Source organism: Electrophorus electricus, chromosome 17 (genome assembly GCF_013358815.1).
Source record: "Electrophorus electricus isolate fEleEle1 chromosome 17, fEleEle1.pri, whole genome shotgun sequence".
Taxonomy (NCBI): domain Eukaryota; kingdom Metazoa; phylum Chordata; class Actinopteri; order Gymnotiformes; family Gymnotidae; genus Electrophorus; species Electrophorus electricus.
Window position 1 is genome coordinate 16054267 of NC_049551.1, and position 16912 is coordinate 16071178.

Consider the following 16912-nt stretch of genomic DNA (forward strand, 5'->3'; position numbering starts at 1 on the left):
TCAAGGGCACCGGGAGCGAACAGAGGGAGAGAGAGGGAGAGCTGCTGACGGAAACCAGACTGTGAGGTTGCCATTAGTTCCAGCAACAGGGTGTTGGGCTGAATAGTGCCAGGAGCAGCAGGACACTTGAGCTGCCCACACCGCATGCATGCCTTACTACACGACGTCCCTGACACTACACACTTGCGTCTGGGTTTAAGGTTTATAGCTCGGTTTCTCCAAGAGTCCCATTGAAACAAATGTGCTAAAAATAGACAAGAATAAATCTAATTTATATTGATTTCAAAACAAGCTCCCAATGCGCGCATATATATATATATATATATATATATATATAAAATAAGAGACTGTATAAAATGCACTAGGCATGTATATATTGTACAGATTTCATTATTGTGGGTGTGCATGTTTCTTTTTTCAACTTCTTCACACTATTGAGTGCTGGCGTAGCACGAGGTAGAACCAGCGCAGTCCTGAGAAAGTCATATATATGGAAATGGGAATCCATAAGGCTTCCTTTCTCCCCCTGTAGTGTTGCATTTGTGCATGAAAAACGTGCACTCCTCTCAGGTTAAATGTCTTGGAATATATTACTTTTAATAAAGCGCATTACGAAAATATTGTGGAATAGACGGCCATGCACAATGCGGCGGGCTTCTTATCTTGAGATTTCTTGGATATGCAGATGTAGCTTTAGGGTTTTTGCCATTTCCCAATCCAAAGCCAGTTTCAGACTTTCTCTAGCAGTAATGAAAAGCAATCAAAACGGAACAGGGATAAACGCGCTCATCATTCTGCAGCCTGTGACATGTTTCGAACCAGGGTTTGTTTTAAAGACTTGAGATGTTTTAAATGTTTACGTTCTGCGGTCAACACGCTACATTTTCAGGCTTTAGTAGTTTACAACATGCTTTAACCAAAACTCTACAAAAGCGCTCTTACAGGGATTATGACCCCCAAAATACAAAGTTAAAGATGAAAACAAGTAATCTCTTCAAAGAGAAATATTAACCAGGAAAATGGGAAACCTCTGTTTCATTATTAAAAAGGACAGTGGAGAGTGAACATTAAAAGCATTCAAAGAAACTACAAATGACAGATAATTAATATTTAGGAAGTAAGCAGTCGCCGGATGTTTACTTGTTTTTAAAAGGTTGTGGTCCCTAACCCTTAACCGTACCTCTTAACCCAAATAGAACAAGTTACCCAAGATAAATTAATAAATTAAAAAATAATGAATGAGAGTTCGTTTAACAATTCCTTTTTAGGAAATTGCCGTAGTTTCGTACATTGAGAACTACTGCCATTTACTGGTAAATGGCACAGTCCTGTTAAACATGGATTAACATGAAGGTAAACACTATTCCGCACGCGTTGATAGTTGATTTTAAAGCTCGTGGAACGGAATGGGTGGGTTGAACAGCTTCTCGCCTGTCTTAAAAACTGTGGACAAAGAAAGTAGTGCTCTTCAGAGTTAAGTGAGGCCTGCTGTCGATCTAGCTTCGCTGCCAAGGCCAGTTGGAGAAGCAGGAATGCGCCGTCTCCATGAGGCGTGCTACGCATGGCCTCGCATGCCGCGCTTCCTTTAGAAGCAGCTGTGCAGATAAAGCGAAGGGATTACCAGGTCCGGTCCAATTCAGAGAGAGGATTAGCCTCCTCTGGGAGGTGCCACAAGATACACATTGTCCTCCGCCAGCAGGCGCCTTGGGCACCCACTGGCGCGTTGCTGGGGTAGTGCGGGCTGCGTTTTAGCCTGAGCTCGCCGGCGCGACCTTGCGGCTCAGGAGCTGCGCAGGAACAAAGCCTCCGCCCCGCTGTCTGCTAATGCAACTCGCGATTAATCTCGTGTGTTTGCACGCTTCTCTCTTAGCAGGTTCGTGTCATTCACTGAAATTCATAATACACGTTTGAGAAAAGCCTAATCCATGTCGAATATTTTAGAACTTGGTTTGTGGTTTCATTGAGTGACAAAATTAAGTTTGAATATATTCAATTAATATAGTAAAAAGATCGGTCTAGTCCATATTGTAACACAACGTACTTCACTTGCAAGCAATCCATCGCCACAAATAACTTCTAGGGTTCATTTAAAGGAACTATAGCGTTTTGTCGCCCTCTAGAGGCTGGACAGCAAGACAACTGAATTCACAATTTTCATGATCAACGTTAATACTGTACCAATATAGAGAATGACGGTATTGACATGAATTTTACATCAATAATACAGAAAAATGAATGCCACATGAAGGGTAATTCCACCTATTGCAGATGCCCTCATTTTAATGCCAGTATCTCACTCTCAGTACATCAATATGGCAACAAAGAACTTGTCAGAAATAGTTGCCAGAAAAACACACACACACACACACACACACACACAAATAAAATGTACATTTCATGATGAGATTTCACCATGTTTGAGTGAATAATAAGGTTGGGATTCTTAATTTAAGTAAATACAAACAGATTTTAAAAAGGCGTTCTGTGAAAATTGTTCTGGGAACACCAAATTGAAAATGCTCCACCATATAAACCTTATAACTGTAAGAGTATTTATCAGTTAGATATTCAAAACACAAACATCTACATTAGTTCTACATAATAGTTCTCATTACTTCCACTGTTGCATAATATATCCAGTATTTCAGGCTGTTCACCCTGAGTGTTTGTTTGCAAGTGACTAATATTGGTCAGCTAGTCACCAACACTGACTCAGCCTGCAAGTACCATTGTATGAAAAGGTACCAGCAAGAGCTGGTCTCAATTGTTCAATGATATTTCTACAGACACAGTAAGAAGTCATTGACTGTGGTGAGGCACTTCTTCATGCATTCCCATGAGAAATCCTGCTTGCAACAGTGTGAGCTAAATGTAAAGCAATGACCTCTTTAAGGGGCTATGGGGTCTTTCTTGTAAAATAGCGACATATTTGTATGGGCTGACCAACCCAAGGAGAACTGCTGGAAATTTCAGTCCTAGCGCTAGTCCAACACACTGATTTACAGAGAATGAAGACAGCCTGTTGCGTTACAGTAGGTACTAGACTAAACTCTGCTGGATGGTAGTTTTTTTCCATTGCATTTCTATTGTATTGTAATATACCGATTCCAAGAGCCAATGTAAAAAAAAAAGAAAGCAAATCAAACAAATCAAAAGCTCTTGTAGGGAAAGTAAGAAGTTCTCCTGGCTAAGTAACATGATGCAGCCGCTGGTAAAGTCTTGCTCCCATAGGAACTCCCCTAACATGGGTGGCCACAGGCATCCAAGTCCTTACAAAAGGTGATGAGTGAGAAGGACCAGGTTCTTCAGGTTTGTGAAAAGCCCTAATGAAGCATGACGTGGAGGGGCATGGATTACTCTAGAAGAATGCCATCTGACCTGAGAAAAGCGCAGCTGAGCTCAACCCAACACCGCACACAACACAGAAGTTCACACTGTGTAGTCCAGCTCAGCGTTCATCGTCGTGTACATCTCATAGATGGCATCCACAGTGACGCTGAAATTCACCAAGAACTGCCGCACCTTTGCTAGGCATTCTTCCTCTGTGACTGCCTGACCTTTGGATAAGGCCTTCAGGAAGTCTGATCTGTATGGTGCAGCGAGAAGAGCAGCCTATCGGAGGGGTGAGATGCAAGAGGACACTCAGATTTTATGGGCCGACGAGTTTTGATACTTCTTATATCAACGTCCTGGTGGTGAGATCAGGAAGGCTGATCAGACCACCATTAACAGTGGATAACTTGGAAGCATGTTACAGGTTGTGGTGTTTTGTTAGGACAAATTTGTGATTGTGTCATGCAGGATTGACCAATACATTGCTCTGCTAACTAAGGTAGTTTTGCCCGTTTCCTAGAAAGAGAGAGGAATCTAAATTTCAAATCATTTTAATACATCTTTGCATAGTTACTGTGCACTGGATTTAGGTAACACGATTTACCATGTACAAAAGATATGAATAAGATACTGCAATGTTATTTTTTCCATGCAGCAACAATCTCAGCATTGCATTTATATATGACATTTAAAATTCTTAATATTTACTTTCTCTTATTAACCTCAAACTCCAGGCATATCATTTTGATGACAAATTTTAAAACACATTATTTAGAAACTACATTGAAACTAAGGAAGGTATGCAGTTACGAGAATGAGGATGATAATCATCTCAGAGACATATGCCATGAATTTAAATGTGCACTGCTTTATGCAGCCAATCTAAATATACATTTGTGTACTCCTTTTAAGTGCATTCTTATCAAACTAAGAAAAAAAATAAAAAGCTTTTTCTCACCAGCTGTAGAGAATGAGAAGTGGCCTCTCCCAATACTATTGTACATCATTGTATCATGGGAATTACCTTAGCATTGTGCCAGTATTTGTTATTGCCAAACCTTATTGTATGTATATTTAATAAAATTGAATGTAGTTTATTTAGTAATGTCTTTTGCATTGGAGAGCACACCCACAATTGATCTCTCCTTACCTTTCCTGCACTTACCTTGAAGACTTTCTGGACTATCCAGCCGTGGTACCTCCTGAGCGCTCCGTCATAGGCTTTGGTAATGTTGACGCGGATGAGGTTAGGGTTGTTCTCGTCCCTGTCCCCATCAGCCAGACTCTGTAGCATGATCTGCACAAAGCGTAAGCCTCTGACAAAGGCAGTTAGCAATTAGTCATGTCTAAGTTTTGAAAACAAACACACTTTGCATACTGGTGTTGTAAATAACACACTGATGAAACCGCTATGAACCATCAAGCTTCATGTGAATTAATTAATCTTTTTTTTTTTGTTCAGTGTCATTCTGTTTACATCCAAACAAGGAGTCAGAGACAAACTGCATGCAAGGATAAACTTAATCAACTTGTATAAAAACAAATATGGTGTTTAGTAATATCAGTCACAAAACATGCTAACAGTGCAGCTGTTTTTAACTGGTCTGACTGATCTCTTTTTCCTCACCTCTTTAACCACATGAGAGCCAACGTGGCTCCAGCTTTAGGCCAATTCGACCCATAGACACTTCTCTCAGCTTCCAGAATCTTTTGTAGGGTCTCATACTTTGCTGGGTCTGAGTCATAAACAGCTTTGATTTTCTCGAAGAAGAAAAAAAAAAAAAAAAAGCAGAGAGAGACTAAAATTTGTCTGAATGTCTTTACATGTGTTAAGTAAGAAGAGAAAGCACAGTTGCATGTGTGCTTCAGACTTACTGTGATGTTTCCACTTATGTCAGCTTTGATAGGAGCAAAAACCTTGGAACCTAGACAATCTTGCCAAAAGGATAAGGAAGTAACAAGGGACTTAAAAAAATCCCACTGGACGATGCATGTTGATTACAGGTATCAATAGATCAATTGCTTATAATATAATAAAGTCCTTTCTTGAGATCCTTTCTTGTAATTTAATACTAGTTACAGCCTACTACGAAGTTCAAGAGTTCCCATAGATGCTTGCCAGATACATACTACTAGTCCTTAGACTCAAAGGTACCTCCATGTGCTTGGTTGATGGTACAGAAACAATGTGGATTGAGGATTGAGTTAGGTGGAGCTCTTCAAATCTGCATGAACCACCAAGAGGTCTTTATCACAAATAAGCAACTATCTTTGGCCAGTTAAACCACTTTTATCAAACTTTGCTGAGTCCCTTGACCTAGGCGTCAAGACAGTATGCCCATGCTGTCTGATGAATATTTAATAACCTTCTTATTAGGCCAGCACTCTCATGGGATTCGTGTGATCACTGTCAACCTTAGGTCTAGCTGCTTAAATATTCTCCAGTTCAAGTTTCATTTGAGGGCGTGGGGAGGGGCTCAGAAAAGCCTACCTGCACGGAAAGTCGCACAATTGTATTAAAATGAAACGTCTTGACGAAATAAACGTTAGTCATAATAGTCAACATTGTAGTAATACTGCTCAGCTCTTAACAGTGCACTTCAGCAATTAGCGTTGGTATGGCCAAGCAGTTTCTGTTTCAGAGGCTAACGGTACTCACCAAAGAAAGGCGGAAGATGACATACCGAATCCAAAAAAGGTTTTGTAGCAACTTCGCTTGTATTGGGAAGCGGGGAAAACTGATTATCCAACAACAGCGCCATTCTAAAAGAGTTAAATGAAATGTAGGAGCCAAAACCTCTCCTGTCAGTCGCGACACAATCAAACCGAAACCCGTACTCATTGGTAGTGGAATTGGGCTGTACCCCAAGCAGCAGGTGACAGTGCCGTGAGCCAATGGGACAGGCGACGTGTGACTGCACGTTCCTTCTTTATGCAAAGTAACATGCATGCTGACTGAAGAATAAGCAGAAGTTTACACTGTTAAATCAACATTAAAACAGCATTAGTCTATAAATTGGAAAAAAGGTCTTGCCATGTTCTGTGCAAAAACAAACAACATAAAAACACAATCCCCTAGGCTACATAAAGACGCGAATGTACTAACTGCAGCAGTCTTCCAGGCAGCATTTGAAATACAAGAATACCACACGTGTCTTTACTTGTGCACAACACGCGTGTAATAAATCGTGGTTTATTGTGTTCACTGACAAGATTTTCACAGAAGCCAAACCGACGCGCTTCTCATTATTTTAGCTACGAGGTGCAAGCGGTTCATCGCTGCGCCTCGATCAGCTCCCCAATTGTGACAGTACAGGGATGGGATTTCAGCCAACACCATCTTTTTAGTTGCATATGTAGTAGACAGCTAGCAGCATTTATACATTATACAACGTACTGGATTATATACGAGGACAAACGAAGAGCGCCACATACAAAAAGTCACAAGCGCAATTGCTGCTGGACACTAGAGGCAATGCGACTGGACACATCCTCCGCCTGGACCTCCATTCACGACTGCAGTTACATACAAACGCAGAGAAAAGCAACGAGAAGAGATGTTCCTGTCAGCTCTTAGCATTTACCAACAAAACGAATTTAAAAAAAGTTGTTAAAAAAGAAATACACATCGTATTTGTATTAAACCCAAATACATGTCCAAAACAAAAAACGACAACAAAAAAAACAAAACAAAACAGTGTTATAGGGTCTCTGGAACATGGTATTAAGAGGTTAGAGGAGTTGAGAATAAAATATTTATATATAAATGACTGAGGTAATAGCTTATAGAATAAAGCATACATGTAAAGACGCTACACACTTTTTGTACTGTACATATATTAAGTGGTACAGGAAGATGGTTAAAGTGATGTTTCATGCAGAAATGTCCAGAGGCCTAGGTACTGACTGAACACACTGTGGTTGTTTTATCTACAAAATACTGCACCGTCATATAACAGTTGATCCAATGCACCTTGACAGGTTACCAGAAATTGGCAGTACCAACCGAGCTATATGTTGGTAGAACACCAAAAATGTATGGCCTTTATGCAGAAAGAAATGTTAATACACCATTATGTGTCAACATTTATATCAGGTTACACATCAAAGGTTATAATTTAAATCTTGGTTAACAAAAACCGACTGCATTTTTTTTAAATAATAAAAAAGACAAAATACTTTTTCATAATACTGATGCCATAAAAAAAAACTGTAATGAAGGAGTAAAGATTTCCATTCTGAAGTGAAGACAGTATTAACAGGCAAGCCCTGTGGCAGATCAGTCACTCTCTTTGGTAGTCACGGTGACTAGTTGCTTGGCAGCCTTGGCGATGTCGTAGGCGCACTGGATGAGCTGCTGGGTGACCAGCTGGGTGTCGGCAGGGCAAGAGTCGGGCGGCATGGCCCGGTGGCACTCGCCCTGGAGCCGGCTGGCGCTGGACGTCAGCAGACGCAGAGAGTCACGCACCGTCTCTGAGCTCGGCCTCTGGGGAGGGAGAAAAGACGCGGGTGTGACGTTTATTACACCGAGCGGGGGCAACTGTTCCTATAAACTCAACGCGGTGCTGACAGTGAGGGGGACCTCAGAATTTGCCTTGTATTCCCAGAACATTAGGTTACTTCAAAGCAGGTTTTCTCCAAATAGCAAGATAAATTAAGCCGAAAGTCAAGACCGTTTGATAGGAGGGGAAAGTAACAGACATGTTTATTGGTCAGTCCATACTTTGGGATTAAATATCCAGTTTGCTGAGAAAAGATGCTCTATGAAATACCCCCTTGGACTAGAATCAAACTATTCCACTGTTCATAAAAATATATTAGTCATCAAAACTGATTCAGCTTTCCTAATAAGAGCAAACAAACAAACAAACAAACAAACCTTACCTTGGGGAAGAGGGCGGCCATTTCAGTCACAGCTTGATAAATTCTTTCTGAGCATGGAATGAAGCTACCACGATAGACAAGAAACAACAAGGGTCAGGTCTCTGTCAGCAGGGATGTCTGAGAGAGTCCGGCAGATGTTGCAGCAAAACATTCTCGCACGAGAAGCTTTGCTTCAAAAATCTAAGTAAAACTGAATCAGTCTTTTAGTGTAATGTGACTGTGTTTGTTTATCTACTTCTCTGACATCAAGTCGTAGAAAATACAGAGCAGTAAAGAAATTCAAGTCCACTTACACAGAACTATCAAAAGGAATTAAGTCCATCTAACAAAGAGTAGAGATGAATATGAGTGTTAATTATAAAACAAACTGCACAAGGACACCTTGCGATAGTGTGATACAGCGCACACAACCAGAGATAGAACCAGTAAGTAAAGTGTGTGTTTCACATGCGGGGTATATCCCTTATGTGAGTGATATTGACGACACTAAAATACAACACAGCTATGTACTCGGCAATTACCTGTTGATCAGTAACAATGTAGTGCAGGCCAAGTTGTGAAAAATGATAAAGATAAATATTAAAGACAATTGACTCATTTGGCTGAAAAAGACAGACCAGACAAATGGTCCCATTAACCTTTCTATCCACCAAGTATTCATGAATAAAATATGGAGATTTTGTCAAGGCATGCATGTCTGTCTGCACTCCCGCGTACAAATTGCTGATCATTATAATCACGAGAGTGTGCTGTTCGAAGATGTCCAAGGCGCTCCCACCACTCAGAGCCTCTAGATAAAGCAGTCAGTGTGCCTGAGAGATAAGCAGGGGGCAGTGTACTGGGCACCAGAGACGCCTACAGAGTGGCAATGTGACAAGCGTATACGCACGCAAAGACACACACAATGGGAACCAACAGGGAAGAATTGAAAGTAGACTGACAGCAGGACTGATAATGGAGAGATTGCTGGTTACCATTTAGCAGATTGATTTCAGTTCCTCTAACATAATAATAACCACCACCACCCTACTGACACTACTGCAGCCTGAAATGAACTTTAGATATCAAGGCACAGGATGTAAGCAAGTATGGCTGCAAGTGGGTGCTCTGTGGGTGTGTGTGTGTGTGTGTGTGTGTGTGTGTGTGTGTGTGTGTGTGTGTGTGTGCTGTGTGTCACCTGTCATGCTTGTTCTCCTGCGCGGCCCGCAGCAGCTCTTGGATGTTCTTGGTGATCTGCTCTGTCTTGCTGATGACGTCCTCCGTGGAGGGCAGCGTTGGGTCAGATTCACACTCGTCCAGATCCCCCAGCTCAGGGATAGCCCCTTCCCCAAGGCGGCCTCCTGCCCTGGGAATGCTCACAGGGCGCGGGCTGGTACATGCGGTGTGCAAGAATGCGATGTCAATACCACAAGTTTCACTAACCAAAAATAATAGCTCAAGGCCAGGAGAGCCCAACCCTGTTTCTTTAGAAATAGTGCCCTGCAGTGCTTATTATCAAGCCTGACTTAACACATCTCATGAGAAACATGCTTAACTGTGTTGTATTTGAGTTTGAACTAAATTATCAGCAGGAACAGATGTCTGCATCTCTAGACTTTCAGGCGGAACTGAAGGAGCCGTACCCAGAGTCTTCCAGCTCCACGTGGTTGGGTGTGTTGTCGTAGTCGCTTCCCTGCCCCTCCACCCTGGAGCTCTGTGGTGAGTCAGAGAAAGACTGGTCAGAGCCCGGCCCATAAACACCACGCCTCCTCAGACAGAGCTTGCTCGGAATGGACGCGCGCACGGTAACGACGACCCAGGCTGCAGCACAGGCATGCCTCATGCAAAAACAAACACACAGTGGCGACGCCGCCTCGGAAAACATCGCTGCAAGAGGGGAGTCAACAGTGGTAAGAAGCGCAATCGGCCAGTGGTGGCCGCATACGCCAAACGGAGCGGCGAGCACGGCTTTTTAGCCGGCGTGCTTCGCTGCGGTTTCCGTGAGATTAGTAGCCCACTACAAACGAACAGTCTGTCACAAAGCCCGGCATGACCGTCATGAACCGAAGTGGTGGTGCATGCAGATATGCTGAGGGGGTGTGGCAGTGGGTGGGGCGAGGGAAAGCCAGGCAGTGGAGGAGCCCTCCCCAGGGAGGACGGCCCGCTCAGTGAGGGAGTACTTCACCCTTTGGACCCGCTCATCCCACGCCCAGGACGAGGAGGAGGGGAAGGCGGGGAGGGAACAGGAGGCGGCCACGGATGGACCTTTCCCAATCTAGAAAGGGTTCAAATCCAGTTGTCTTTTTACCAAGGCGCGAGGGGAGGCGTAATGACAATGGCAGATGATAAAGCACACTTCAAATGCAGGATCACACAGTGACCAGTACTGATTACAGACTGAAAATGCACCCTGAGCCGGGCACGATCCAAACTGAATCACGCACGTCTTGCCCTCTGTCGGGCGACACTTACGTTTGGGGGGAGGGGCTGGAGCATGAGGCCACCAGGGCCGTGATGGGTGGAGTCTGCTCTCGGGGGGTAGTGCTTCAGGCCCGAGCCCGTCTCGTACATGGACATGGCCCTGCCCCCACGGGCCAGGGCTCGGCGCTGGGGCTCCTGAGGCTGGGCCGGGGTGTTGGCTCCCTGCCATCGCAGGGTGCTGTTCTCGGTCTGCAGGGAATTCAGCTGGGGACACAGCGCACACACACGCACACAAACAGTTTTCACTTTCAACACAGTGAGATGGGCCTGTAGCCAAAAGCACTCTGGGGAAAGATCACCCATCAAGATATGCTACTGCTATTGCACTAAATTGTCACAAGCTTTTCTAGGCATATACAGCTACAGTATGATTTTGCTGGCTTGAATTTTAAAAAATGAATAATTCTACTGAGTTTTAATGGTCTTGTTTAAATGTGTCTACTATTTTGCATGGAGTCTGATCCAACTGGTTAGGAAACCTTTACAAAATTAGCATAAATTAACATGTTTCATGTAGTGAAAATTTCAGCGAGTATGGAGATATACTTTTGCTTGATCAGCCACCCAGAGTAGGGAGGGTATGCAAGGTTTATCCATGGCCTGGTTTACCACAAGAACAATGGACACAACTCATTGGCTATCAGATTTTGCATCAAGTTTACTTAAAAAAAAAAAAGGTTTAACTGTTTGATAAAGAAATGTAATGACCTGCTTTGCCTTATCTAAATCTAAAACATGGTTCTATGCACAAGGTAAACACTCAACAACCAGGCATTGTGGTAGAGAGACACAATCTGATAGCCCATCAAAAACGGGTTCCTTACTGGTGCAACATGAGTGCCTGTGGAAACAAGATCTGGAAGCTGCTCAACTATGCAGATCAGATAACCGCTGCGAGCAAGAGCAGGGTGGAATGTGGTGGAGGAGACGGGGCGGGTCGTCACCTTGGTCTGCATGACCCTCAGCTCTTCGCTAAGGTGGCAGTTGACCTTGAGGAGCTGTTGGATTTTTGCCTCCGATTCATTCAAGGCGTTTTTGACCTCCATGAACTCCTGCACCGTGATGGGTCCGTCGGACAGGTCAGACGACTCAGTGCTCTGGAAGGGTGAGAGAGAGAGAGAGAAAGAAATGGAGACAAGGGGCACATGACCTCAGATGTTGACACAACAAACAGCCATCAGAGCCTGGGGAAATGCTTGTTTGGAAGCAAACAGTGCAGATGGTCTGAAGGAGGTTCTGGAATCAAACAACCTGTCACATCCCTGAAGAGAAACCTGGTGGCTAATTGGGGAACAATTCTGTGCGCAGCCAACTGGCAAAAGCACCTTGGTCCGCTCATCCTTCCCAGAGGCAGGCTCTCGCTCAGTGTCCTCATCAGACGCCACACTGTCATAGTCGGGCTGGTCTGCTTCTTGGTTCTCGCTCCCATGGCGACTGCCGATATCTTTCAGAATCAGTTCCACGTTATCTGGGACAAAAGATCAATAAGGTGTGCAAGACAAAAACAAAAGCACACCATGCTAGGGGTTTACAAATTAAGTGAGGAATACAGAAGCGCTACTTGTGTGTGAAGCTTGAAGGCACTCTCTCACCTTTGGCGTGATCTGGGGAGCTGCCTTGTTGACGCCGCCTGGCATCAGTTAAAATGTCGATCACAAGTGTGGCAAACTCGTGAGCGTTGAACCTCGCCAGCTTCTGCCTGCCCTGTGACACCCAAAAAGAGAGGAGGGCTGAGAGACAGGTTTAGGGCTGAGAGACAGGTTAGTGTGAAGGGAGACCGAACCTGCGGAGGGGCAGGGGAGCATGTGAGGGACGACCTGCTGGCTCACCTGGTTCCTGGTGGACGAGTACTCAGGGTTGACGGGGAGGAAGGGCACCACAGTGGTTTCGGTCACCAAAGTGCTGTGGTTCTGTGTAGCCAGCCACACTGCAACCACAAGGTGGCGACAAAATCATCATCAGGCATCAAGTTTCACAGGATTAACCAAAGTACCTGACTAATGAAATTACACGTGCCACAATTTTTTTCATATATTACCAAAACATGAATGTATTTTAATGCCTTCTTTCAGGTTCAATGCAGGAACTGAGAACCACAAGTCAACAGTGAATGGATGGATTCAGTTTGAACAGACCTGCATCAGTTTCTCTCCTGTCCACTTCGTCATACACATCCATAGCCAACTCTTCAAACTGATGATTGCTGAGCTGTAATAATAAGCGTTTGCTGGTGTTAGACATAAACCACAAAACACCAGAATTTCAGAATAATACGATCCAGCATGATCAATCAGTAACACATTTAGGAAGTTTGTGAAGTTTTGAGGTAATATATTACTACTCACACTCTATAGACAAACAATAAATGTCAACTTACTGACTGGAGTTTTTTCTTAGCAGCTTTAGCCAGCTCTGACAAATCCAGACTGCTGTATCAAAACACACACACACACACACACACACACACACAGTATGAAAACATGTAAACAGGGAAAACTTATACCCATAGGACAGATGTTCCATCATTTTCATACTTACATATTCCTTATCCATTAAAAGTGAGCATGAAGAAAAATCATCCCAAAATTACATCATACAAATGTTTATTTTCCTAATGAAAATGACATAACATCTTTAAACCATACCTGTCTGCTATCTGGGGAATTATAAAGTGTTGTCCATTTTTATGATCTGAAACAAACAATTTGTAAATTATAAAGCTGCACACAAACTATCATTCTTTTTTTACCCCCAATTTCAATTTGTAACATAAGTCAATGAAAGACAACAGATTTTGAACAGATGTCAAAATATTTCACTTTTGTGTGTGTGTAAATACCAGAAACAAACAACAAAGTTCACAAGATGCCAGGTGATCAGACCGCCTGATACAACCAGGATCTCTACAACCCTCAGCCTGCACGTCATGTTACCTGGCCTTCTTCCGCACAGATAAAATGCTAGTCTGTCCGTCAATTCAAACTGGATTTCCACCAGTCTGTCAGCAAGCTCCTGGTGCCCTGCTTGTCTGAGGAGACACACATCCACACTTTGTTTGTTTGTACCTCAACTTCTCCATTACAATCGCCTCTTTATCTGGCTTAGCTGGGGTGAGTTTACCTAGCGTAATCAATGGGCGTGTTCCCGCTGCTGTCTGGAGCACCTGGGTCAGCTCCGTACACGGTGAGGAGCTCCGCCTGCAGCAGCTGACCTGCTTTGGCAGCCACATGTAACGGAGTGTTCCCTTTCTCCTGCAGAGCAAAACAGGCGGCATCATGTTAGACGATAACCTTCTCGTTATGAACGGTGAGGTGCCCAACATTTCTGGAACTTACTGGATGGAAAAAGTTGGCCTGTGCTCCCAAAGACAACAGCCTTAGACAGGTCTCCAGGTTACCAGTTCGAACGCTGGAGTGGAGTTGCTGAAAACAGCCAGATCACCTTAGCTTAGATTTTGGTCTGAATCAGGAAGTTACATTGTGACACAATCTAAGGAAATGAGTTAAGATGGTTTACGTTAAATGTCATATATAAAAAATAATTTTAAAAGAAACACATTTAAAACATGCAGCATTGCAAAAAAGTTTACAGAGAAATTATCTACTCACTTCCAGTGAACTGCATTTCTGTAGCTTACCTTGCTCAGGTCCTTTGCTGTCACACTATCATCTTCTCGACATGGCATTCGATGCACAAAGGCCAACATCTGGTATTTGGCCTTTATGAACTCTGTCTTATTGGGACTAAATAAAGAGGCATTGGTTCATCGACAGGCAGAATTAAAGCACATTAAACATGCTTATACTGAGGGAAAGGTTCCATTAACATTGCTACAGATGCGATCATAGCCATAACTATGTTGTAAATAGTATGTGTTTGGGAGGAGTTGTCACTTACTGCACTCTGTCCTGTGGGTTGGCTTTGCGTTTTCCACTCATGATGGAGGAGGGGTCTAGTAGACAGTGCTCCCAGATGGAATTTGCCCCATTGCTGTACAACATCTGAACCGTCTGGAGATAAAAGGATATTACATGAACATGAAATCCTACAGGCAGTTTAGAAAAATCTATCAACAATCAGTTTCATTTGATTGATTTAGTCAACATACATATAACGTCTTCCTGTATCTAAGCAAGCAGTGTCGACAGTTCTCTAAAAGATAAACGTTAAATGTAAATTTCTTAAACAAACATGAAACATTAACATGACTAAAGGCAAAAGGAGTCTGTTGCGCTGCTATTTCTGTTTGTGGAAGTGTGACTCATCCCATTTCCTCTCAGCTCCAATGGCACGGAAAGCGACGCGCCGGGCCAAGTTTGAAACAAACGTCCGGCGCAGAGCCGCATTTCTCACCTGCAGCTGGGACGGGGGCCATGCCGTGTGGGTCAGGTGGCGGACCTGGGAGCTGTGGCGGCCCAGGCCTCTGTGGATGCTACAGCATTCGTCACAGATAAGAACTCCCCTGTTGATTGAGGCCCATCGAGGCTCTGCAGGAAAATGTCAGTTGGTGTAACAGGACTTGCTTCCTATGAATCCTAACTCTAATCTAAAAGGGACTTTCGGCGGTGGCATTCCTTTTTAGTCTAGAACTAGATTTAAGGCACATCTGGGGAGCTAACTCTCAAAAGAAACACAATCATAAATCAAACGAACAAACAATAAGTCTTTATTCTACCGAAGCAAGACTTTGCTGGGATGAGTGTTTAAGCCTGTTGAATATATAGGCTATATGTGAAATATATGTTTGTGTTGAAGATTTATTTACAAACACACAGTTCTCTGAATATTTAAAAAGGCTGGCAATCAACGTTACAATGCCAACAAATCAGATATTCGTTAACACCGATTTTACTGGGATTTATCTGACCGGCCACAGACCCACAATTGCCTGGTAGACTTGTGTTCACACAGCTAGCTAACTACCATAATTCATATAATTAGCTAGCTACTTTGCTAGGAAGAAATATCACTCTGTGCACTAGGGCAAAACACATTTTTAAAATTGCAAATAAACAAAAACTAACTTTTTCCACACGATGCCCTTCTGTAGCCTAACAACTAGCATGACCCGCACTGTTATGAATTGTTTTGCATAGCTAACCACAGCTTTAGCTGTGCCCAAACATGAATACCGTTTTACATATGCAATTTACATGTCCGTTAGCTAGAAACACGTTTGCCAGGCAAAACATTAACCATTATTTATGCCCCTTAAAAGCTTTCAAACATTTTTTGAAATGACTGAAAGTGTTCATCTTTCTTCGTCGAGGTAACTAATCTTTCTGCTTTAGCTAAGATAAGCTAGGATAGCTAACCTGGACGAACTTAGCTTTAGCCAGACGGCTAGCGGGCTAGCTAATCAACAACAACAAAAAAATGGATTCATCAAACTATATTAAAATCCTCTTCGGTCAAATAAAACAGCCCATGTTTGTCAGAAAAAGCGTCATTGGGCACCGTCTTACACCAATGTAAAACAATTTTTGATGCTGCTGGCTGACCAGCTAACGGACATCCCAGTGAAATGTCGTCTTACCAGGGGCGCTGCAGTCAGCACAGATTTCCCTATTGCGAGGCCTCATTGACATAGTTTACTTCCAGAGTCCTTGAAATGTTCTCGTTTTTCACATTCATGGGATGAAATACTTGTAACAAAGAAAAACAATTACCAGAAAACTATATTACAGAACGGAAAAGAAGGTAACTGGGAATAATTTCGCCCTTGTTCTCTACACTTCAGTTGAGCTTATTTTTTCCACTTCCTGAATGGGGAGGCGACCAGTGATACGCAGACGGGCGGAGGCACCGAGCGGCCAAGTATCCGAGAAAACTTATTTACTGAATTCGGTAAAACTAATTTTGTTAAATTAATTCATCAGTTCAATGAAGTGATTTTATCTCATTTAAATAAACGCATTGTTGATGTATAGAGGCTTCGCACATTAAACGCTTTTATACAGACGAGATGGGGACGTTTGTGTCATTAGAGATTAGATTCAGAGACTTTGTTTAGCTAACAGCTGTGGACATAAGCCGTATGTTCTCCATCATTTCTTCCCCTAGACTCCTTTAGTCTGATGAAAAATTATGCGTGTTATGCTTTTTAGAAAAATCACTGAATTAATGAGAACGAGATTGCTGCCTGTTGAATGGTGTATTTTGTAGTTCTGTCAACAAAACCAATACTGTTAGTTGCGTACAACGTAGTAGTTAGAAAAATACTTATGCTGGTTCA

The 16912-nt window shown here is 43.0% G+C and overlaps 2 protein-coding genes across 6 annotated transcripts; both read right to left on the reverse strand.

Annotated features, from left to right (window-relative positions):
- Positions 1-2261: 2261 nt before the first annotated feature.
- Positions 2262-6403, reverse strand: gltpb (glycolipid transfer protein b). Its single transcript, XM_027003490.2, has 5 exons — positions 5993-6403; positions 5209-5267; positions 4961-5094; positions 4499-4649; positions 2262-3612 (listed from the first exon to the last, which is right to left on the reverse strand). The coding sequence occupies exons 1-5, from the start codon at positions 6093-6095 to the stop codon at positions 3430-3432; spliced, it is 630 nt and encodes a 209-aa protein (XP_026859291.1). The 5' UTR covers positions 6096-6403; the 3' UTR covers positions 2262-3429.
- A 91-nt stretch (positions 6404-6494) lies between these two features.
- Positions 6495-16446, reverse strand: git2b (G protein-coupled receptor kinase interacting ArfGAP 2b). Of its 5 annotated transcripts, none has more exons than XM_027003486.2 (21): positions 16214-16446; positions 15031-15164; positions 14575-14687; positions 14315-14420; positions 14013-14099; positions 13798-13928; positions 13611-13705; positions 13323-13368; positions 13216-13221; positions 13055-13103; positions 12813-12885; positions 12507-12604; positions 12270-12381; positions 12003-12145; positions 11622-11774; positions 10669-10881; positions 10382-10471; positions 9840-9910; positions 9395-9586; positions 8218-8281; positions 6495-7819 (listed from the first exon to the last, which is right to left on the reverse strand). In XM_027003486.2, exons 1-21 carry the CDS (start codon positions 16263-16265, stop codon positions 7613-7615), a joined length of 2235 nt encoding a protein of 744 aa, XP_026859287.2. In that variant the 5' UTR covers positions 16266-16446; the 3' UTR covers positions 6495-7612. The 5 variants fall into 5 exon arrangements, with proteins under 5 accessions (XP_026859287.2, XP_026859286.2, XP_026859288.2 ...); XM_027003485.2 differs by having other exon boundaries at positions 13055-13106; XM_027003487.2 differs by lacking the exon at positions 13216-13221 and having other exon boundaries at positions 13055-13106.
- Between the last annotated feature and the right edge of the window lie 466 nt (positions 16447-16912).